The following is a 22,771-nucleotide window of genomic DNA, read 5'->3' on the forward strand; positions in this document are numbered from 1 at the left end:
GGGGGAGCTCTCCGCCCACGCACTAGGGGCTGGGTCCAAAATAAACGGTGATCTGAACTTGCTAAAAACCCGCCGGAAAGTGACCCCAGCGGAGGATTTTCCCAGACCTTCCCAGGGACGTCCCCGGCCCCGACTCGGCACTTTTTCCCAGGCCTTTTGGGGCGGGAATTCAGCACCCTCCACCCTTAAGAAGAAAGATCCCCGTGGAAATTCCTTAGGAACAATCTGGGCTGAGCGAGGAACGCTTTTCTGGCTGGGCAGTGACTCGCAGCCCCTTCCCCGGGGGACGGGTTCGAGCGTCCCTGAGTGATCCTCCCTTCCCCTTCTGCCGCGCGACCTTCTTGGCCCTTCTCTGGTCTCCATGGCGACGCGGCGCGCGCCCCACAACAGGAAGCCTAAGGCGGCGGGGCTCCGCGCTTGGAGACTCCAGGATCCCTAGCCTGGAAGGGGCGGTTGCCGAGTCTGTGGACCACCCGCGCAGGCGTGGCCTGAAGCTGGAGGCACTGGCGTGCGAGCGCTTAAGTGCGCAGCGCGGGACCTCCCAGCATCCCGCGCCCCCTCCCTCCAAATGCAAGTAGAACAAGCCCGGGCGAACACCCGCACAGATTTACTGCTGGCGCCTGGGGTTGGAGTTTCAGAAGCTGCGCGCAGAGGGCGGGGGTTTGAGCGCCCCCTCTCCTCCCCCATTCCGGGGCCTGGGAGCTGCCTCAGTTTCCCTGCAGAGGGCAAGGGTTCGAGCGCCCCCGCTCCCCACCCAGGTCAAGGTCTTTGTCCTCAGTTTCCCGGTGGAGCCTGGGAACAGCAACTCGCTGCGTCAGGACCACGAGGCTTCCTTCTTTTTTTCCCTAAAAGCTGTAAAGACGCCCCCGTGGCCGAGGTCCAGACTGAAAGGGGAAGCGATGAGTGGGGGAGTAGGAGCGCCCATCCGTGGGGGATGCAGCGCCCCGGATGTGATGCGCCTTGAGTCTTCCCCTCCAGGGTTCACAGGCGTCTGGAAGTGCCTGGGCCAGCTGCGGTCGCTTCTCGAGAAATCTCGGTGTCATCTGGGCGGGTACTTGCCCCTCAGAGCAGGGGCACCCGTGATCGAGAGCGCCCCAGGACGATCCTGGGACCCCACCGAAGCGAGGGACGGTCCACTCGATTAGAGACCTGCTTGCGCGGAGTTAGACTTGAGTTCGAATGCCCTCGAAGCTGGAAGCCTCAGTCTACCCCTCCGTTGAAGGGACACGATAACAGTCTCTACTGTCCAGGGTGGTTGGCAGGATCCAGTAAAGCGCTTAGCGCAGTGTACACGCAAAATCAAGGTTAGCCTGGCCCGGGGACAGGAACCCTAGATCCGGGAGCCGTCCCCGGGTTATTTTTTGGTTGCCGCCGCCAGGCAGTCCTCACGACTTGAATTCGGAAATTCCGGTGCTGAGCGGCCAGTGAGGGGGGACAACCCGACTCTGGCCAGGCACCCTCTCAACCCGGAAATGCCAGGGCCCTTGTTCCGGAGGGGAAAGCATGAGGTTTCCGGGAAGCACCGCCCCCTCGGCCCCCCTCGGCCTGCCCATGGTTATAAAAGGACCCGCGAAGCCCTGGGCGCCAGTCTTAGCCGCGAGTCTCCGCCGCAACTTGTCCGCCCCGCCTCTGCCTGCGATGGCTCCCGGCGCCGCCCCTGCCGCGCAGCTTGCGTTCCTGGCCCTGCTCGGGACTCTGCTCCCAGGTGAGTCAGGGTTTGAGGGCTGCCGTCGAGTCAGCTTTCCGAGATGCGCCCTGAAGCCGTGGGAGGACCGGCTCCCGACCGGCTGGGAATAAGGCCATTCCGTACTCAGGTCGCTGTTTCTGGGAAATTGGGGTTAGAGGACCGATTGAAAGTCAACAGCCGTGGGTTCCCATCCAGACCCTTCATGGCCCGACTGTGTGCTCTGGGACCGCGGATTGTCCCTTCCGAGGATCTGCAGGTTTTCCATGTAAAATGGAAACATTAACAGTGGCCAGTTCGTAATGATTGTGTCCTGGCCCCAGGAGGTGGTCTGACAGTGTAGACACACGCCCCAACCTTAGGTGGACTGGACACCCCCCCACCCCGCCATGCACATTCTGTTCCTCACCCTGTGCCCCTGGGGGAAGTCCGGGACTCTGCTCAGGGGAATTCCAGGGCTGACTTGCCCAGGGAGCAGAGGTTGAGAAGTGGGATGCCCCAGCAGCCCTTCCTCACCTCCAGCGAGGAGGAAGGGGAGAAGAGGAACTGTGCTGTGTGTGTGCTAAGTTGCTTCAGTTGTGTCCAACTCTTTGCCACCCCATGGACTGTAGCCCGCCAGGCTCTTCTGTCCATGGAATTCTCCAGGCAAGAATACTGAATCCCCAAGCCAGTCTCCTGAGTTGGGAGACTGGAACCCGTGTCTCCTTGGGCTTCTGCATTGCAGGCAGATTCTTTACTGTTGAGCTACCGGGGAAGCCCAGGAGAATCAGGACAGCTGGTCTCAAATGGTGGTCACTCGAAAAATAGGAGTGTGAAAAACCCACACCGTGGTTACCAGCTCAATGAAGAGTTCTAACCCAGGCTCTAATCTGGAGTCTACCCCTTTCTAGCTGAGTAACCTCCCTTCGTGTGTGGGGCTCACCAGGCTCCTCTGTCCATGGGATTTCCGGGCAAGAATACTGGAGTGGGTTGCCATTTTCTCCTCCAGGGGATCTTCCCAACCCAGGGATCGAACCTGGATCTCTTGCATTGGCAGGCAGATTCTTTACCACTGTGCCACCTGGGAAGCCCCAGCATCCCTTCCAATCTCAAAATTCCCTTCTGAAATGGGAAGGGTTCCAGAATCACCCTTGGAGAATTCAAAGAGCTGCTGTTTCCCTCCATCCCAGATGGAGTAGATCCAAAGTTGAAAGCAGAAATCTTTTTTTTTTTTTTTTTTTTTGGGGGGGGGTGGGTAGCACAGATGGGCTCAGAGAGACATTTTTTCAGCTTTGAAAGTGCCATGGGCTGAGGGAGCTCATCAGAACAGACCTCCTCTTTCTTATCTGCATCCATTGCCTGCCTGCCCTGTACTAGGAGTTACTTGTGTCAGGAAGGTGTGGTGACTGTATTTGCCCACTTTACAGATAGAGGAAAGTGAGGCCCAGAGAGGGGAAACCACTTGTCCAAGGGAGTGGGGACCAGCCTGATTGGAGCCCCTTCACCTCTGAAGGGCTGGCTCCCTCCCCTTGATCTCTTGGGATTGAAACATACACTGACTTCATGCCCCTCTTTTGCTAAAATCCTCCTTGGCTGCTCAGAAGGTCCTCAGAATAAAGACCACATCCCTGGCATGGCTTGACACTGCCTGCATGATCCTCTTGACCCTGTTTCCCCCCGACCTATCCCCTTACTCCACTCCAGCCACCCTGCCTCAGGACCTCTGCACTTGCTTTTCCTGGAGGTCCTTTCCCTTTTCTCTGGAATGGCCCTCCCCTGCTCTGCATCCTGATCTCTGCTCACATATTCCCCAGTCACCAAGGCACTGTCTGTTCTCTCATCCAATTTTGTTTTTGCCAAAACCCTTGTCAGCATCAGTTGTTAATTATGTTGTTTGCTCATGAATTTTTCTGTCTCCCACAATGAAGGCAGAGTTTTGTCTTGTTCAATGCTGTGTTCCCAGCACAGGCTGGATGCAGTAATATTGATGAGCCCCAGCTGTCATGCCTGACCACCCGCCCTTGTGATTCCAGGGCCTGGAGGCGCCAGAACATCAATACATCCTTCAAAAGCCATCATACCCCGTGGGGGATCCCTGAAGGTGAACTGCAGTATCTCCTGTGACCAAAAGGCAACGTTTGGCCTAGAGACTGAATTAACCAAGAAGGTGGTGAGCCATGGGAACAATTGGAAGGTTTTTGAACTGAGTGATGTGCAAGAAGACATCAACCTGTTGTGCTACTCAAACTGCCGCAACGAACAGACAATAGCTACGATGAACCTCACCGTATACTGTGAGTGGCTGGGTCCAGGGCCTGGGCTAGGCAGACTGGGGGCGGGTGGTGGACAGGGAAGTCCCAGCAGGTTGGAACAACCTTTGTGACTTGGTGGGTGAAGTCAGGGTCTCACTGAAGAGCAGGGGTCTGTCTTCGGAAAGTCTCATTGTTGTCTGGTTGTCTGGAACCCTTCCTTGAACTTCCTTGGGCGTGCCTTGGGAGTATGGTCAGAGAATCAGAACATTCAAGAATGCTGGCTCTCTAGGCCTCTTTAAACAGATGAGAAGGTCATAGATCTGACTCTTTAGAAAAAGATGCTGGGGGTTTCCTGGCAGTGGTTAGAATTCCAGGCTTTCACTACCTTGGACTGGGTTCAATCCCTGAGATCTATAATCCTGCAAGCCTCACAGCTTGACCAAAGGGAAAAAAAAAGATGAGAATGAAAATTAGCCCTGAGATGACACCTTTCCCTTATTGGCAACAATCCAGAGAATTGATAACAGCTGTGCTGGCAAGAGTGTGGGGAAGCAGGTAGTCCTGGGACATTGCTGACAGTGTGGGGGTGCAAAAAGCACAACTTCCAGTCGGGGAGGGGGTACCAGTCTTCAAAAATGTCACATAAGGGGGTCCTTTAATAGAGAAAACCCACTCCTGGGAATTGGGCCTATAGATGTTCCTACCCATGAGGGAACTGAAAGGGGGTGGGGTTAATTACTGTGGCTTGATCTGGAAGGGCCAAAGTTTGCAAGCCACTCAAATGTAGGGAACTGGGGAAAGAAAGCAGTTCAATCGTGGAATAGTATGCAACTGTATAAAAGAATGAGACCGCTCTCCCCAACCCCTGGCAATCACTAGTCTGCTTTCTGTCTCTGTGTTTTCCTATTCTGGACATTTTCTTTACATAGATCATGGAGTGTGTGGACCAGTGTATCTGGATTCTTTCACTTATCAAACTGTTTGAGGTTTATCCATGTTGCAGCATGTATTAGTACTTAATTCCTTTTATGGCTAAATAATATTTTATGGTATAAATGTAGAACATTTTATCTACACATCAGTTGATGGCCATTTGGCTTGTTTCCATCTTTTTAGGTGGGGTAGTGGTCACTCTAACGGAGAGAGAGTGCTGGTGGTTGATGGGGGCATTTAGGGGACTTCTGCAGTGACTAAAAAATTCTCCTATCTTGAGTAGTATTTACAAGAGTCATAATCTTAAAGCAGTTATATTAACCTGCACATTTACTTTTTTTATGGTTTTCTGCTTCTTAGTATAACAATTAAAAATGTTTTTTAAAAAAGAATAAGATGAAAACTCCCAGGTGTACTGTCAAGTTCCAAAGAAGTAAGGTCCTATCCAGAATCAGTAGTACTGTACCACAGTGTTAGAGAGCCACAGGGGCTAGGTGAGGAAGACTGTTTCTGCATTAAAGAGCCCTGAAAGGAAACACAGTAAATGACAATAATAGCTGGCTGTGAGCAGAGAAGCTGGAGGGGCTCTGGGAGAGGGCAGGGGGTCTAGTTTTCTCTGTGTACCTTTTGTTTCCTTTGAGCATTTTGAAGTGTGACAGTGAGTTAACATGAATATAAGCGATAAATCAGTTCAGTTCAGTTCAGTCTCTCAGTCATGTCCAACTCTTTGCAACCCCATGGACTACAGCACTCTAGGCTTCCCTGTCCATTACCAATTCCTGGAGCTTGCTCAAACTCATAACCATCGAGTCGGTGATGCCTTCCAACCATCTCATCCTCTGTCTTCCCCTTCTCCTTCTGCCTTCAATCTTTCCCAGCATCAGGGTCTTTTCCAGTGAGTCAGTTCTTCAAATCAGGTGGCCAAAGTATTGGAGTTTCAGCTTCAGCATCAGTCCTTCCAGTTAATATTCAGGACTGATTTCCTTTAGGATTACTGGTTTGATCTCCTGGCAGTCTAGGGGACTGTCAAGAGCCTTCTCCAGTACCACAGCTCAAAAGCATCAATTCTTCAGTGCTCAGCTTTCTTTATGGTACAACTCTCAAGTACACACATGATTACTGGAAAAATGAATCCGCCTCTAATGCAGGAGACCTGGGTTCAATCCCTGGGTTGGGAAGAGCCCCTGGAGAAGGGAAAGGCTACCCACTCCAGTATTCTGGCCTGGAGAATTCCATGGATACTATATTATTCATTTGGGCTTCCCTGATAGCTCAGTTGTTAAAGAAATAGAGACATGAATTTCAGATGAAAACAGAAGAAAATAAAAAAGGAGGAAAGAAAGAGGACTGGCCTACTGGCCTTGGGATTAGACAGCCTTGGGTTCTAGTTCCAGCACGTGTGTGTGTGTGTGTGTGTGTGTGTGTTCAGTTGTGTCCAACTCTTTGTGTCCCCATGGACTGTAGCCTGCCAGGCTTCTCTGTTCATGGGATTCTGTAGGCAAGAATACTGGAGTGGTTGATGCTTCCTATTCTAGGGGATCTTCCTGACCAGGGTTTGAACAAGCATCCACTGTCTCCTACATTGGCAGGTGGATTCTTTACCACTGAGCCACCTGGGAAACCCCAAGTCACAGTAGGGTCCTCACTAACTGGGTGACCCCAATGTGGGGGAGCAAGGGGGGAACCCATGGCTCCTGGCTGATTTTCACTTGAAACCTCCTTCGAAGGATTTAATGATGCAGTGAGGCCTGAAGGACATTCTGCCTTCATAGTACCTGTGTCAAAGAAGCTTTGGGGTAAATATCAGGTTTGTTTCTGGTTTGGAGGATTTTGAGCAGGGACTAGCCAAGTGAGGGAAGTCCCCAAACATTCCCAGTGGCCTCTGAAACCACACCCCCACCCAGAAACCTCCTCGCAGGACTGTCTGCCTCTCAGCCTGAGCATTGGGAGCCCCTCCCTCCAGGTTTGAGTCCTGGCACTACTACATTTCTCCTTCTTTGGGTTCCAGACTTTACCTTAGTTTTCACCTCCGTGAAATGGAACAGATGGGCGTACCCAGTAGCAAGGCGTCACCTAGGAGACACTGTAGCTTGATCTTGCCCCACCACCAGTGGAAAGATAAGGGAGCATCTCTGGGTGGCTGAGCTTTCTCTAGAAGGAGTTGTAATTCCTGCAGGAGAAGCCATAGCTGGACTTCGTAGGACGTGTAGGAGTTGGTAAAGACAGGCATTCTAGTCAGAAGGAGCAAACTGGGCAAAGGTTTGGAGTGGGGAAACAAACAGCCTGGGATTGGGGAAACCAGAGGGATTGACTGTCAGAAGATGAGTGTCACTGGAGCTGAGTTTAGCAGGACCTTGAATGCCAGGCTGTGAAGCTGAGATTTCCCCTTTGAGTAATAGGGAGCCATGGAGGATGTGTAAGCAGGCCAGGGATCAAGAGCAGAGGCCTGAACTTAGAGGAAGCCAGAGAGCAGCTGGCTGTGGACCCAATCCAGGTCACACATCTCATGGGCAGTGGCACATACAAGAAGGGAGTGGTCGACAAACATTTGAAGGGTGGAGTAATCAGGACTTAGTTTGGGACTAAAGATGGGGAGTCAAGGAGAGATACCGGTGGAACAGACCTCCTACCCCAGTCTGGCTTTCAGGGCAGGGAGCTAGGCTTGCAGATCTGAGTCCCATTTGGGGACTGTGGTTTGAGGAGGCCTTCGGCTCTGCAAGCAAGGGTTTGCAACAGATGGTCAGAAGTAAGGGTTGAATGTCTGGGGGTTTTCTCACCCCCTCTTTTTTAACAGCTTTTAATGTACAATGCAATGAGCTTTGGTGTATTTATAGAGGTGTACAACCACAATCTACTTTAAGAATGTATCTGTCATACCCCTCACCTTAAAATTAACCTCCTGCCCATTTAGTCACTCTTGCAACTTCTGAAGTGGATTAATAATAGTCGTAAAAAAAAAAATATTACTCCTACCTTCATTAGCCCCAACTTACAGCTTAGAAAACTGAGGCTTGGTTTCTATAGCCACAAGGGCTGGGACTGTTCAGTGGCAAAGTCACTCCCCCATAACCCATAGCAAAGAAGCAGAAAAGCTAGGAATCAACTCTAGGCTCCTAACATGTTAAGATCTCTGCTTTTTTTTTTTTTTTTTTTTTGGTTGGAAAAGGAAAGTTTGCTTTGTTCAGGAGGTTGGCAACCTGGGGGGAAGGTGAACTCATGTCCCAAAACCAATTCCCAACATCACTGCTGTTTAAGTGACATTTCAGGGCCTCTTGAGAAGGGACTAGGAGTAGGAAGCCTCAAGACCCCTCCTTGGGGAGTCTAGGGTGGAGCAGGGGGGGTCTCAATGCCAAGCCACAGCTCATGCTGGCAATTTCCACTGGCAGGAAGATCCAGGCTTGGAATTCTTACCTCATGCAGAATGGAGACCCTGGCCTGTGAATACCCTGCCCACAGATGGTGGTTTCAGGGGATACTTGGGTTTGTTTGTTTGTTTTTTTGAGCATCTGTGGGTTGTTCTTACATTTTTGACATTTCAGGGGATTGGACAGTTTATTTGGGAACCTTCAAAAGCAGGCTTCCGAAAGGCCTCGAATAGGTGTGGGTAGTCCAACCTCATCCTTTCTACAAACACAGAGCACCTCCTGTGTGCCAACAGTACAACAGGGAACAATACAAAGATTCCTGCCCTCCTGGACCAACATTCCATGTCAGGAATAATAGAGAAACCAATGAACTCAGTCAATGATCTTGTATCTCAGAAGTGAGAGATGCTATGCAGAAAAATATAGCCAAAGAGAGAAAGAAGAAGTTGTTTTTTTTTTTTTTTTACAGCAAAGTCTAGAGACTGGGCAGCTTAAATGTACTGTATTTATTTGCTGGGACTCCTGGCAATAGACTTTGAACTTCCTTTCCCACTTGTGACTCTCAGATGCTGCAGTGAATAAAGAATTGTTTTGCCTCCTTCACAACCACTTGGGGAGGTCTCACCAGGTTATCCTGAAGCTCTTAACATTCCGATCTGGTTTAGGTGGTTTGGGGAGTGTTCTGGGGAGAAAATGGTGAAGTTCCTGGAGCAGGTGTGTCCAGGGCCCCAACACACCCGCTGTGAGCAGGCAGCCAGCCTGTCCTGTTCACACAACACCCCTTCCCCCTGCAGGGATCCCGGAGCGCGTGGAGCTGGCTCCCCTGCCCCTCTGGCAGCCTGTGGGTGAAGAACTCATCCTGAGCTGCCTGGTGTATGGCGGGGCCCCCCGGGACCACCTCTCCGTGGTGCTGCTCCGAGGGGAGGAGGAGCTGGTCCGGCAGCCAGTGGGAAAGGGGGAGCCCGCTGAGGTCATGTTCACGGTGCAGCCAAGAAGAGAGGACCATGGCACCAATTTCTCTTGCCGCTGGGAACTGGACCTGCGGTCGCAAGGGCTGGAACTCTTCCAGAACACCTCGGTCCCCAGGAGGCTCCAGACCTATGGTGAGGCACTGGGGAGCCAGCAGAGAAGATGGGATGAGGGGGATTTTTTGCTTGGGATGCGGGGTCCCTGGGAAGGAGAGGCCCCTGGCCATGGGGCTGCTGAGAAAGTGGCGACCTTGATTGCAAAGGCTTCTGGGAAGAGCATCTTCTTGGCCACTGGGGTGGAATGTTCTAGGCTGGGTGCCTGCACTGTAGAATGATCTGATAAGGCTGTGACCCAGGGCAAGTGGTATGTGTGTCCTGAGAAAAGAGTGACTCGGCCAGTTTCCCTGGAAGAGGGTGTTCCAGGCTGGTGGGATGGAAATGACCCATGAGAGGGTTTTAGGATGTCTGTCTCCCCCTCTCTGTTTACACCGGCTCTGTCTCGCCAGTCCTGCCATCGACCGACCCACACCTTGAGGCCCCCCGGATTGTGGAAGTAGGCTCACGGTGGCCGGTGAAGTGCACGCTGGATGGACTATTCCCAGCCTCGGACGCTGAGGTCCACCTGGTGCTGGGGGACCAGAAACTGGAATCCAATATCATGTACAATGGTGACTCTGTCTTGGCCGAGGCCTGGCTGGAGGAAAATGAGGAGGGCACCCATTCCTTGAAGTGTTCAGTGAATCTGGGAGAGAAGGATCGGAGAACGCGCAGCAACGTGACCATCTACAGTAAGTAGAAGCCCAGGTGAGCCTTCTGAGGGGGTGGGGCTAACGCCAGGGGCGGGGCTCACTGTGTCCCACCTCCAGGCTTCCCGGTCCCCACCCTGACCCTGAGCCCGCCTGAGGTCTCAGAGTGGACTACTGTGGCTGTGGAATGCGTGACCCGGGACGGAGCTGCGGTGACGCTGAACGGAGTCTCAGCTGAGCCTCCGGGTCCGAGGGCCCAGTTGAAGCTGAACGTCAGTGCCGACGACCACGGGAGCAACTTCTCCTGCTCTGCTGCCCTGAAGATAGCTGGGCAGGTGGTCCACAAAAACCAGACCCGGGAGCTCCACGTCCTGTGTGAGTGAGGCCGCTGGACAATGACCCCTAAGTTCCAAGCCCCAACCACCAAGACCCTATGAGCTCCTGCCCTCCAAGGCCTACCCTCACCCCCACTAACCACGCCCCCCCCCATCTTGCTGTGTTTCTTCAGACGGCCCCCGACTAGACCAGCGGGATTGCCTGGGAAATTGGACGTGGCAGGAAGGCTCGGAGCAGACCTTGAAATGCGAGGCCCGGGGGAACCCAATCCCCAAACTGAACTGTAGCCGGAAAGGGGACGGGGCTTCACTCCCCATCGGGGACCTGAGGCCTGTCAAGCGGGAGGTGGCGGGCACCTACCTGTGTCGGGCCACTAGCACTCGTGGTGGAGTCACCCGTGAAGTGGTCCTGAATGTGCTCCGTGAGTTCGAGTTCTGGGATGGGCAGGGCAGGGGCCATTTGGCCAGCTCAACACTCACTGCTGTCTTGTGTCCTCCCCACAGATGGCCAGAATATCCTGGACATTGTCATTCCAGTGGTAGCTGTGGTCCTCATCTTGGGTGCTCTGGGCACTGCTGGTTACATCTACAACTACCAGCGGAAGATCCAGATATACGAGCTGCAAAAGGCCCGGAAGGCCCAAGAAGAGGCTGCGTTGAAACTGCATGCACAATCCACACCACCCTGAACACACTCCAGGACGAGACCTCTTCAGCTCCCCAAGCTGCATCAACCAATGGTGGACATATGCTGTTAAGCTACACCCACCTTTCCTGGATGCCAGAGGACCAAATAGAGGACTCAGTCAGGACAAACAGCATCTGGGGTCATGGCCTCTGCACAGTTATGACCCCCAGACCTCATACCTGACCTGGAGCCACAGGAGTGAGACAAAAGAAGGGGCCAAGACTCAGGGTATGACTGAGGGATGTCACAGTCTGACTTGACCGGAGGCTGTGTGATGGAGACCCTTACCTCCAGCATGGGGACACTCAACTGGGAAACATTGAAACTCACCCCCTGCTGCTTGTGCTGAGGCCCTACAGTCCTAAGAGAGACGTGGCCCTGCTCAGACACACGCAGCACTGAAACACAAATTCCCACACTTCCTCTGATCAGAAACCAGCTCTGGCATTACTGTCCACAGACTGTTCCCAAATCTTGATGATGACATATTTATTCACTGTTTTTTCTACTAGCTATTTATTGAGTGCCTTCTATGGGGGCTAGAATTTGTAAACAAGAACATTGATTCCAGCCCTCAGGGAGCTCTCGGTTGAATCTCATTCAGGGTCATCAGATACAGTTATTCTGGCTGTGCACTGCACACGAGTGCCTGGCAAAAAGATTAAGTGGGGCTAGGATTTCCCACTCCATTGGCCAAGCTGCTTTCCCCCAGAAAGGGATTAGTAATGATGATAGGGTATTGCTGGTCACATGCCCAGAGATGACCCACTGAGCCCTTATACCCCAGAACTAGCACTGACCTCTGTTAAGACACCTCTCCAGCCATATGCATCTCTGCTAATGCTCACAATGACACTTGGTGGTTGTTTAGTCACTAAGTCGTGTCCAACTCTTGCGACCCATGGACTGTAGCCTTCCAGGCTCCTCTGTCCATGGGATTCTGACACTTGGTGGCAGGCCTACATGTCGGTGCTCACTCCTTGATAGCTACACCACAGGGTCGCGTGAAACTCTGCCCAACCCCTGTGTGCCCCTGCCTTGCCCTTCCTGTTTCCATCTCAGTGGGACCACACAGCTCCAAATTCCTGCAGCGATGAGGGTCCTGCAGGCAGTGGGGAGGAGAGGCCTGGGAGTAGCCCCTCCCAGCGTGGGAAGCCTCTCCCTTGTGCTAATAAAGCTGTTTCATCCTCCCAGCCTTGTGTGAGTTGAGAGGAGGTGTCATGTCCAGCTGGAGCCCTTTCTACCAATTTTCCCACTTCCTGTTCCAAGAAAAGGTTGCCGAGTTCAAGGCCCAGCCCTCAGGCTCTAATCCAAATATGAGGCTTATTAGGGCCTTTGGAGATTAGTGAAAAAGAAAAAATCCCTCTCCAGAAAAAAACATGACGTTTGTTTGGTTTGGAATGGCGTCGAGAGTCCATTTTTTAAGCTGCGGGAGTGGGGTGTATCCTGCAAGGCTCCTGGGCCCCTCAGTCCCTGTCTCTCACCCCCCTTTCCCCACTCCCCCCACCGGGTGGGGCCGAGGAGGCGGTGCTAGGAGCCTCCTTATCTCCAGAGCCAGCCGTGGGTCCCTGGCGCCAAGCCCTTCAGTCCGGGCTTTTTGCCATGGGGTCTCTGCTCCTCGTCTTGCTACTGCTTTTGCTGTCGCCCTCCTACCCGCGAGACGGGAGCGCGCGGAGGCGTCGGGGTGCGCGGACGCAAAGCCCGGGGGGCCGCTCTCACCCACCGTTCTGGGTGAGCGTAAGCCCCGACTTCAAGGCAGTGCCGCTGGGGGGCTCACTGTGGCTCAACTGCAGCAGCAGCTGCCCCCTCCCGGAGGGTTTCAGCCTCCGCACCGAGCTGCGGCGGGGTGAGACGCTCAGTGGGCCCCGCTGGGTAGCCTACCAGCTGCTGGATGTGAGGGCCTGGAGTTCCGATGTGCACTGCTTCGTCACCTGCGCGGGAGAAACGCGGGGGACCACCGCCAGGATTACAGCCTACAGTGAGGGACAGGGCTCAAGCCGGTCTGGGGTGAGGGGAGGAGGACGGAGTGGGGGTAGTGGACAGTCGCGCTAGAAGGAGCCCTCCGACCTTGCCCAGCGGCCCCCTCTTGCTTTAGAACAGCCAAGCAGCGTGATCCTGGAGCCTCCGGTCTTAACGGGCAGTGACTACACTCTGCGCTGCCACGTGACGCACGTCTTCCCCGTGCGCTTCTTCGTGGTGACTCTGAGGCGCGGTGGCCGAGTCATCTACTCCGAGAGCCTGGAGCGCTTCACCGGCCTGGATCTGGCCAACGTGACGCTGACTTACCTGTTACCCTCCCGGCCCGGTGACTCTGGGCAGCCCGTTACCTGCCACACCCGCCTCAATCTCGACGGCCTGGTGGTCCTCAGTAGCTCGTCACCCGTGACGCTGCCAGTCCCCGGTGAGGCACCCTTATAATCCTGGGAGGAATGGGGAGGTGTTATGACCCCAAGACGGGGCGCGGGCCAAGCTAGAGCATGTCCATGGGGGTCGTTACACCTCCAAGCGCTGTTTCTAATTCTCCCCTCCTATTCCCAGCTTGGAGTCCTGCGTCCAAAGCCTTGGCCTCTACCTCCATCGCAGGCTGTGTGGGGATCTTTCTTGTCGTGGGGGCCCTCTGTCTGCGAAAGTACCTATCGATGCAGCCTCCAACATAGAGGCATTGGTCCATGCAGGCTGAACTGGAGGAAAAATGAATCTGGGACAATTGGTGGAACCTTGCCTGGATCAATAAAGACTTTCTCAGCAGCTCTGCCCCTGGGCATAAAGTTCCCGCACTAGGGCACCTCCTATGACTGAAGTGGTCTTCTTTTTTGGCCTAGCCTCTTTCATTTTTCTCCAAGTTCCTTGTCTCCCTGAGGGTCCTTGAGGTTTCCTCACTCTGGTCTCCCATACCGGAGCCCCAATCCCTCTGCATTGCCAGCTTGTGTAGTAAAAACCTCTCTCCTGGTCATTATCAGTGAGGAGCAGAAAGGCAAAACATGGGCCCTAGGGGGCTTCAGGATCTGAGAAGGCGGCTTCCTGGTGTGGCTTCTTTTGATTGGCTCCAGCGCTGCCACACAGCAACTCTGATTGGATGCTAAGTTTCCTACCCCGCCCCCTTTAGACCTTGCACTTTACTGGAGGGCAGGGGCGGGGCAAGAAGTAATCCCCGGAGTTCACCGTTAGCTCTAGGAGGGAGGGCACAGGTGGGCGGGGTCATATGTATATTTTGAGGGACTTGGATCTGCAAAAAAGATACCCGGGCGGTGACTGAGGGAAAGGAGCAACCATATGGTGTGTGTGTGGAGGGGGCGGGTGTGTGTCATAGACTCGCAGCCTGGAAATATCCTGATAGTCACCCGGCCAGGTGGGCACATGGAGAGCGTCCAAATCTGGGGCCCAGAGGCAGGGTCAAAAGTATCACAGTTGGCCTCTTGGTCTCGGGTGGACACAGAATCCAGGCCTGCAGCGGATGCCTGGCAAGGCCCGTGTGGTCCAGGACCCCGCCCGCCGCGCAAAAAGCGGATGGGGACGCTCTTAGGCGGCCCAAGCTCACACACGCCGCGCAGACACGTGCCTGCTGCACGCTGGGTAAATACAGACCCAGAGCCGAGCCGACCCTAATTTAGACGCCCGAGAACGCAGCGCGCACGCACACGTGTTCCCAACTCGCTGTCACTTTCGTCCCCGCCCCTTCTGTCGCGTGCGGGGGCGGAGCCAGAGAAAGACTAGAGGCGTGGCTGTAACTCTCAGCTCCCAGGGGTTAAAGGGGGAAGGATCAGTGAGCGAGGCATCTCGAAATTTCTCCTAGAACCTTCCCACCTCCAGCTTCCGCTTCTCAGATCTCTCCTAGCCCCCAGCTCAATCCCCGCCTCAAGGGGCTCTGGTGGGAGGGATTAAATATGGAGATGGAGTTCGGAGTCCAGCTCATTATGGAATCTAAGCAAGTGGTGGGTGGGGGTTTGCGAAGGACAACCCTGCATCCCCCACAACCTTCGCGTCGCTGCCGGGGATGACGCGGGAGGGCGCAGCCGCCCCCAGAAGGCTCCGGGCGATGGGGCCGGCCTCCATGTAGACCCCGGGGGTCGCTAGCTCCTGCCAGCACGCCTTCACCAAGGCCGGTAGCCTGGTGCAAGCTCGCCTTCCCGCCCCCTACCGCCGCCACTGCTGCCGCCCCCTCCTTGGAAACCAAGTTACCAACGTTAAACCAATCCCCGAGCGCAACTCAGCCTCCTCCACACCCCACCCGCCGCGCAGCGCCGTCCTCTAGCCCAGCTCAGCGCTCGCGGTCCCCTCGCCTCCTGCGCTTCCCCCGCGGCGGCGATGCCAGGGCCTTCGCCAGGGCTGCACCGGGCGCTGCTCTGCCTCTGGGCTGCCCTGGGCCTGGGGCTCCTCGGCCTCTCAGGTAAGCCGAATCTGGCTGAGGGTGGACAGGGTGGGGGCGGAGTTCCCGGACCCGAGAAGCGGCCACAAGCCCCTCCCCTCTCCGCCCTCGCCTCGCTCCCACGCTTTTGCTCCCACCTTGAGCCCCGGGGCCTTCTTCTTTAACCCTCTTCCCCTCAACACACACTGAAGACCCAGCTTCCTGACTTCTCGCTCGCTCAGGTCTCTACCCTACCTTCTTCGAGATCCTGGGTGCTCTTTTGCATCCATCCTTGAGCTCTGGAGCCCCCACGTCTCCCTTGACCCCTCACGGGGTACCTCCTTATATTCTACTATGCACCAGAGTCCCTACGGCATCTTCCCTACTCGAAATCAACGAAGACCCGATCTCACAAACTGACGTGACTCAAAGGCGCTGTTTCCGCTCCCCTTGGAGCCCTGGCAACCGAGTCCGTCGGCTGTCGGCTGTTCCCGCGGTTCTTTTCTTGAGCCCAGCCCCAAACCTCTTCCCATACTCTTCACCTCTTCACCGGGGTTTGGAATCCTCGCTTACCCTTGCTTGACTCAGTCTCATCTCTCTTTCGACACCTCCTCCACTTCAACCACAGTCTCCCCCTCTCTTGGGGAGAACAGTGAGAACCAGGTGGTTTCCCTTCCTCCGCCCGGGGTCCCCTCCTCCCACCATTGCTGTGTGCATTGGAGACCCCATATTTCCCCTCATCTCTCCCCTCCCCATATGCTTCCCCATCACTCTGCTGGCACCTTGGACAGCAGGACTCTTCGCTGCCGTGTACCAGAGACACCCTTGAGGTTTGGGTCGCGGGAGCGCGCTTGTAAACCCGAGACCTCGGCAGGATTTGGAACTCCCGGCTGTGGCCTCTGCTCATTCTCTGGGAATCCCTGACTCGGGCAGAGGGGCAGGTAGATCCCAGGGAGGCGGCTCCCAGGCTAAGCTTGCGTTTCTCCGAGCAGCCGTCACTCAGGAACCTTTCTGGGCGGACCTGCAGCCCCGAGTGGCGCTCGTGGAACGCGGGGGATCGCTGTGGTTGAACTGCAGCACCAACTGCCCGCGGCCCGAGCGCGGTGGCCTGGAGACCTCGCTGCGCCGGAATGGGACCCAGAGGGGTCTGCGCTGGCTGGCGCGGCAGCTGGTGGACATTCGCGAGCCGGAGACCCAGCCGGTCTGCTTCTTCCGCTGCGCGCGGCGCACACTGCAGGCGCGTGGGCTCATTCGCACTTTTCGTGAGTTCTCAGCGGCCACGCTCTTACTCCACTACTTTCCCTCCCTTCCAGGTCCCGCTCCCTGGGTCACGGGGTCCTCTCCTCCAGACCCCACCCTCTGAATCCGCACCCCCTCCCCCCTCTTGGTCCCCGGGGTTCCAAGCCAAGTCCTTCTGAGCCTGGCATTTCCAACAGCCTTGGTTCCTCCTTGTAGAACGGCCAGATCGTGTGGAGTTGGTGCCGCTGCCTGCCTGGCAGCCAGTGGGCGAGAACTTCACCCTGAGCTGTAGGGTCCCCGGTGCTGGGCCTCGTGGGAGTCTCATATTGACCCTGTTGCGGGGAACCCAGGAGCTGATCCGCCGCAGCTTCGCGGGGGAGCCACCCCGAGCGCGGGGCGCCGTGCTCACAGCCACGGTCCTGGCGCGCAGGGAGGACCATGGGGCCAATTTCTCGTGCCGTGCGGAGCTGGACCTTCGGCCGCATGGCCTGGGGCTGTTTGAAAACACCTCAGACCCCAGAGAGCTCCGAACCTTCAGTGAGTAGCTAGGAGGAGAAGGGGCCCAAGAGGGGTCGGGCTGGTGTTTAAGAATTTTGAAGGTAGAGAAATCAGAATTCTGATTCTTGCTCCAGCACTCACCAGCTGAAAGTTATTTTCCTCTCTGCCTTGAGGATAATTCCATACTATAGTACATGTGAAGCACTTAGAACATATTGAGCGTTCGGTACAAAAGTTCAAGCTCTGTTCTTCTACCACCAGCCCTGCCTCCGGAACCCCCTCGCCTCACTGCCCCCCGGCTCTTGGAAGTGGGTTCAGAAGGACCCGTGAGCTGCGTCATTGATGGGCTGTTTCCAGTCTCGGAGGCTGGCGTCTACCTGGCGCTGGGGGACCAGAGGCTGAGCCCCGATGTCACCCTCGAAGGAGACGCTCTCGTGGCCACTACCACAGCCACAGCTAGCGCAGAGCAGGAGGGCGCCAGGCAACTGGTCTGCAACGTGACCCTGGGGGGCGAGAGCCGAGAGACCCGGGAGAACGTGACTGTCTACAGTAAGAGTGGGACCTCGGGGGTGGAGCCAAAGGAAGGCGAAGGCGGGGCCAATAGTGGGTGGGGCCGTGGTATCCGAATAGGCGTGGCCCGAGAGTCCCGAAGGGGCGGGGCAGATGTTGGACCTGCTGGATAGTAGCTAGAGAGGTGGAGTCTGAGCTGCCCCAACGGCAAGATCTCAGACCCGAAGAGGATACCTAGATAAGTGGCCTGACCTCCTCGAGGGGGCGGGGCAAGAAGGGAGAGAAGCCTGAACTGCCTACCTGTGGGGTGGGCGTGCCCACAGGGGTCTGGGGCGTGGCGTTTGAGCTGAGTCTTGGAAAGATGGGCGTTCCTGAACCTGCACTGTACGCTCAGTTCGGCTGCAGGGGGTAAGTTTCGGGTTACTGAGTTGCAGCCTTGAGCGGTGGGAGGGGCGTGGTCAGTGGTCTCCCGGCCAATGCCCCCCGCCCCAGGTTTCCCGGAGCCCCTCCTGACCCTGAGCGAGCCCAACGCCCCCGAGGGGACGATGGTGACAGTAACCTGCGCAGCGGAGACCCAAGCCCTAGTCACACTAGACGGAATTCCAGCCGCGGCCCCGGGACAGCCTGTCCAGCTCCAGCTAAACGCCACCGAGAACGACGACAGGCGTGGCTTCTTCTGCGATGCCACCCTCGAAGTTGACGGGGAGACCCTGAGTAAGAACGAGAGCGTAGAGCTGCGCGTCCTATGTGAGTTGGCCTTTAACCTCTCGCCTCCCTCCTCATCATCTCAAGGGCCTGCCTGATCTCTGGCCGTGTCGTGGAAGTGGAGGCTTTTCTCACGTCTAGGCTCCTGTATATATATGCCCCTGCCCTCAGACGCCCCCCGTCTGGACGATTCGGACTGTCCCAGGAGCTGGACGTGGCCGGAGGGACCAGAGCAGACGCTGCGCTGCGAGGCCCGCGGAAACCCACAGCCCTCGGTGCACTGCGCGAGGCCCGACGGCGGGGCGGTGCTGGCCCTGGGCTTGCTGGGTCCGGTCACTCGTGCGCTCGCTGGCACTTACCGCTGCACTGCGACCAACGACCAAGGCCAGGCAGTCAAGGACGTGACCTTGACGGTGGAGTGTGAGTGGGGATGCACGGGGCGCGCCTCTGTCTGGTTCTCAGGTCCTAGGGGTGGCCTGAGTACAGAGGAGGGTGGAAACAGGGTCTGAGGTGTGCTTTTGGGCAGGATTTTGAGAAGGTGGTGAGCGGGATTATGGGAAGATCTTAAGAGAAGGATGGAGAGGAGGAGGTGGGCGTGTCCACGGGGACCTGGGGCGTGGCGTTTGAGCCGAGTCTTGGAAAGGTGGGTGCTCCAAACCAGCTAACAATTTTTAGGTCAAAGTCTGGGGAGGGTCCTGTGAGCACTGTGTAGGAATCAGGAGAAAAAAAAAAAAAAAAGCACACTTCGGGGCTCAGGAAGCCCTAAAACTGATCAGTGCCAAACTCCTTTGCTTCGGTGGCCAGTCCCTGTTCAGAGTGTAGCCTGCCTGCCTAGGATGGGAAAAAAGGGTCCAGGGACTCTAGACTGTCCACTAAACCCAAACTCAACAATACTCCCCTCTCTAGATGCACCAGCGCTGGACAGCGTGGGCTGCCCTGAACGCATTACCTGGCTGGAAGGAACAGAGGTCTCCCTAAGTTGTGTGGCTCATGGAGTCCCACCACCCAATGTGAGCTGTGTGCGCTTTGGGGGAGCCGAGGTCATCGAGGGCCTAATGCGTGTGGCCCGGGAGCACGCGGGCACCTACCGCTGCGAAGCCACTAATGCTCGAGGGTCGGCAGCTAAAAATGTGGCTGTGACAGTGGAATGTGAGTGGGGACAACACGGTTCAAGATTGGGCATGTCAGAATAACCTTGAATAACTGACTTCCAGTTGCTCTGCTCCCCAGATGGCCCCAGGTTTGAGGAGGTGAGCTGCCCCAGCAATTGGACATGGGTAGAAGGATCTGGGCGACTTTTTTCCTGTGAGGTGGCTGGGAAGCCACAGCCAAGCGTGGAGTGTGTTGGCTCCGGAGGCACCAGTGATGGGGTGCTGCTGCCGCTAGCACCCCCAGACCCTGGTTCCAGAGCCCCCCGCATCCCTAGTGAACTGGCACCTGGTACCTACATCTGCAATGCCACCAATCGGCACGGTTCCATGGTCAAGATGGTCACCGTGAGCGCGGAGTGTGAGCGAGGCCCAGGCGGGCGGAGGGTAGGGGGCGCTCCGGGTCTCGGCCCCTCCCTGACCCACTCCCCCCCCCCCCCCCCCCCCCGCAACCCCGTGGCTGTTTTGCAGCGCCACCGCAAATGGATGAATCTACCTGCCCAAGTCACCAGTCTTGGCTGGAAGGCGCGGAGGCTGCTGCGCTGGCCTGCTCTGCCCGGGGTCGCCCCTCCCCTCAAGTGAGCTGCTCCCGGGAAGGCGCGCCCTGGCCGCGGCGGCTGCGCGTGTCCCGAGAGGATGCGGGCACGTACCGCTGCTTGGCCACCAACGCGCACGGCACGGACGCCCGGATCATCACCGTGGGCGTGGAATGTGAGTGGGGCAGCACCAGATAGAGGAGGTGGGATTGCCCAGGGTTGTTCGAGGACACCTCTCCTAGTCCCATTCCCAGGGACAAGGAATCCCAGCCTTAACATGGGGGTGAAGGAAAACTCTAGGGAACAAGATCCGGCTCCCCTCAATTTCTGGGTCTGAAAGGCACTGGCCTGGGTCCCCACCTCCTTCAACTCAGTGAAGCAGGGCTCAATTTAATCCCAACAGGCCAGTGGTACGGGGAGGGGACTTGGATGGAAGGCAGAATCCTTGCCTGTTCATTTCAGGAGGGGCGGTCTCAAAGAGGGGCACTTGGTCAGCAGCTGGCCCCCTTCCCGCTCCTGTCCCCTGTAGATCGCCCAGTGGTGGCCGAGCTGGCTGCTTCACCTCCAGGAGGCGTGCGGCCAGGCGGGAACTTCACGTTGACCTGTCGAGCGGAGGCTTGGCCCCCAGCCCAGATCAGCTGGCGCGCACCCCCGGGGGCGCTCAACATCGGCCTGTCGAGCAATAATAGCACGCTGAGTGTGGCGGGCGCCATGGGCAGCCACGGTGGCGAGTACGAGTGCGCAGCCACCAACGCGCATGGGCGCCACACGCGACGCATCACAGTGCGAGTGGCTGGTAAGTGGCAATGGGAGGAGGCGGGGTGAGGGATCCGAAGGCGGCTGTGACCTGGGCCTTGGTATTATTGATCCCACCCCTGCCTCCCTCTCAACCTCCACAGATGAGACTGATGTGAACCAGCGTAGAAATTAGGGGCGCCCTGATGGGTAGGGCTTTGATGGAGGGTTCGAGGTGGCAAGTGGAGGGACAGGGAACTGACTGGAGTCAAAGTAAGGGAACCTTCGAGGATGTGACTGTTATGAGGAGGGACTTTATATTAACTTTTGAGGGGTGAAGATTGATACAATTCACCCTCCACTGTGTCTCTGTGGAGAAGGGGGTTGAAGAGGGACCGAGAGAAGAGGATCAGGGTGAGGCCCCTAAGATCCCCACTCTCATTTCGTGTATCTCTAGTTGGGGTTGGGGTCTTTTTTTCTTTTAACTTTTTTTTTTTTTTTTTTTTTTTTTTTTTTTTACCACGTGAGATCTTAGTTCCCTGACCAGGGATGGAAACTGCGCCCCCTGCAGTTAAAACGCGGAGTCTCAACCGCTGGGGAAATCCCTAGGGGCTGGGGTCTTTCTGGGGAGCAGGAATGACCAGGTCACCCTCCCCGTCGTTTTGAGGGTGAGGAGAGTTGGTTGACTTGGTATCCCTGGGGTTAGGGGCTTATATCCTCCCTGTGATGGGGTGGTGTGTAAAATGGGTCAAGGGCATCACCCGAGTTGGTGGTGGCCTTACTCGGGTCACTCTTTTCCTCCAAAGCTGAGTTCCCTGATGCTCCCTGCCAGGCGCATGAGGACTGACTGCATGCCTGTGGGGAGGGGACGGAAGTGGCCCGGTCTTGGCGTGTGGACCGAGCCCGGAGTTCGTCATCCTCTTTGAGCGTCTCCACTCCACAGGTCCGTGGCTCTGGGTCGCTGTGGGCGGCGCGGCCGGGGGCGCGGCACTCCTGGCCGCGGGGGCCGGCCTGGCTTTCTACGTGCAGTCCACCGCCTGCAAGAAGGGCGAGTATAATGTGCAGGAGGCCGAGAGCTCAGGCGAGGCCGTGTGTCTCAACGGCGCGGGAGCCGGCGCCGGCAGGGACGCAGGCGCTGAAGGTGGAACAGAGGCTGCGGGTACCTCGGAGGTGCCGGCAGGGGGCGAGGTCTTCGCCATCCAGCTGACGTCAGCGTGAGCCCGCAGCCATCTCCCCGCGGGCCGGGGGACGCCCCCCAGACTCACACGGGGGCTGATTTATTGTTCTATTTATTTATTTATGTATTCAATTCCAGGGGCGTCATCCCGCATTTTCTACCCCCTCTCCCAATAAAATTTTTATAAAGGACTTCGGCTCCTTCTGCTTCAGTCTGCGATGGGGAAGCAATCCAGGGTTCGAATCCCAGCCCTGCCGGTTACTGATTCAAAAAAACCTTTTGGCTTTTGAGGACCTACTACATGTCAGGCATGGTCCAAGCCACCTTTTCACGACCAGACCTGGAATTTGCTCTTCATGCCCTGTTTCCTGCCCTCCCTGGACCCTTGGGCCAGGGTGGGGACCTTGCTCCTTCCTCCCTTTCAGCCGCTTATCTCTTCCGCCCAGCGCTGCCTTCTAATCCGGCTGATGTTTGGGGGTGGGAGTCACATGAGCTTTCCCCCAGTCCCGGTTCCAAGCAGAGCTGAGCCTGCCTTCCTTGGATGCGTGGAGGCCCTTCCCAGGGGTCTAGGCATCGCCCGCCCCGAGGCCCTGAAGGGATGGGTAAACAAGGCTGTGTCTATGAGTGTCAGCCTCTGGGATGTCCCTCCTATTACAAGAGTCCACCCCTGCTCCACCCTCAAGGCTTCCTCCATCCTGTGCCATCCATAATGGAGTTTACCCCTAACCTGTCTTTCAGTATTTTATTTTTTACTTATTGGCTGCACTTGCAACAGGTGGGATCTTAGCTCCCCGACCAGAGATCAAACCCACACCCTCTGCATTGGAAGGCAGAGTCTTAAGCACTGGACCACTGGGATGTCCCCCAACATGCCTTTCATTGACCTAGCCATCATAATTCAGAAGAGACACAGAGGGTATCAGCCGCA

General features: G+C 56.3%; 3 protein-coding genes across 3 annotated transcripts; all 3 read left to right on the forward strand.

Moving 5' to 3' along the window:
• The first annotated feature begins 1,488 nt into the window (after positions 1-1,488).
• LOC136155719 (intercellular adhesion molecule 1) lies at positions 1,489-12,143 on the forward strand. Its single transcript, XM_065917741.1, has 7 exons — positions 1,489-1,705; positions 3,697-3,957; positions 9,008-9,316; positions 9,688-9,969; positions 10,048-10,302; positions 10,436-10,684; positions 10,767-12,143. The coding sequence occupies exons 1-7, from the start codon at positions 1,504-1,506 to the stop codon at positions 10,949-10,951; spliced, it is 1,743 nt and encodes a 580-aa protein (XP_065773813.1). The 5' UTR covers positions 1,489-1,503; the 3' UTR covers positions 10,952-12,143.
• Positions 12,144-12,285: 142 nt separating this feature from the next.
• On the forward strand, positions 12,286-13,620 carry ICAM4 (intercellular adhesion molecule 4 (Landsteiner-Wiener blood group)). The gene is made up of 3 exons (XM_065917742.1): positions 12,286-12,928; positions 13,046-13,351; positions 13,489-13,620. The coding sequence occupies exons 1-3, from the start codon at positions 12,553-12,555 to the stop codon at positions 13,605-13,607; spliced, it is 801 nt and encodes a 266-aa protein (XP_065773814.1). The 5' UTR covers positions 12,286-12,552; the 3' UTR covers positions 13,608-13,620.
• A 1,635-nt stretch (positions 13,621-15,255) lies between these two features.
• On the forward strand, positions 15,256-21,932 carry ICAM5 (intercellular adhesion molecule 5). The gene is made up of 11 exons (XM_065932677.1): positions 15,256-15,337; positions 16,288-16,557; positions 16,751-17,071; positions 17,294-17,581; positions 18,035-18,289; positions 18,419-18,667; positions 19,154-19,396; positions 19,478-19,756; positions 19,867-20,106; positions 20,461-20,727; positions 21,610-21,932. The coding sequence occupies exons 1-11, from the start codon at positions 15,256-15,258 to the stop codon at positions 21,882-21,884; spliced, it is 2,769 nt and encodes a 922-aa protein (XP_065788749.1). The 3' UTR covers positions 21,885-21,932.
• Positions 21,933-22,771: the final 839 nt, after the last annotated feature.

This window comes from Muntiacus reevesi, chromosome 1, assembly GCF_963930625.1.
Source record: "Muntiacus reevesi chromosome 1, mMunRee1.1, whole genome shotgun sequence".
NCBI lineage: Eukaryota > Metazoa > Chordata > Mammalia > Artiodactyla > Cervidae > Muntiacus > Muntiacus reevesi.

What these genes read in the sequence shown, in the direction of transcription:
- LOC136155719 (XM_065917741.1), top strand. Translation starts at nt 1,504, where the DNA reads ATGAGGTTTCCGGGAAGCACCGCCCCCTCGGCCCCCCTCGGCCTGCCC. An exon ending in CAGGAGGCTCCAGACCTATG is followed by an intron (nt 9,317 to 9,687) that starts GTGAGGCACTGG and finishes CTGTCTCGCCAG; the next exon opens with TCCTGCCATCGACCGACCCA. An exon ending in AGTGGTCCTGAATGTGCTCC is followed by an intron (nt 10,685 to 10,766) that starts GTGAGTTCGAGT and finishes TCCTCCCCACAG; the next exon opens with ATGGCCAGAATATCCTGGAC.
- ICAM4 (XM_065917742.1), top strand. Translation starts at nt 12,553, where the DNA reads ATGGGGTCTCTGCTCCTCGTCTTGCTACTGCTTTTGCTGTCGCCCTCC. An exon ending in CGCCAGGATTACAGCCTACA is followed by an intron (nt 12,929 to 13,045) that starts GTGAGGGACAGG and finishes CTCTTGCTTTAG; the next exon opens with AACAGCCAAGCAGCGTGATC. An exon ending in CGTGACGCTGCCAGTCCCCG is followed by an intron (nt 13,352 to 13,488) that starts GTGAGGCACCCT and finishes TCCTATTCCCAG; the next exon opens with CTTGGAGTCCTGCGTCCAAA.
- ICAM5 (XM_065932677.1), top strand. Translation starts at nt 15,256, where the DNA reads ATGCCAGGGCCTTCGCCAGGGCTGCACCGGGCGCTGCTCTGCCTCTGG. An exon ending in TGGGCTCATTCGCACTTTTC is followed by an intron (nt 16,558 to 16,750) that starts GTGAGTTCTCAG and finishes TCCTCCTTGTAG; the next exon opens with AACGGCCAGATCGTGTGGAG. An exon ending in CGTGACCTTGACGGTGGAGT is followed by an intron (nt 18,668 to 19,153) that starts GTGAGTGGGGAT and finishes TCCCCTCTCTAG; the next exon opens with ATGCACCAGCGCTGGACAGC.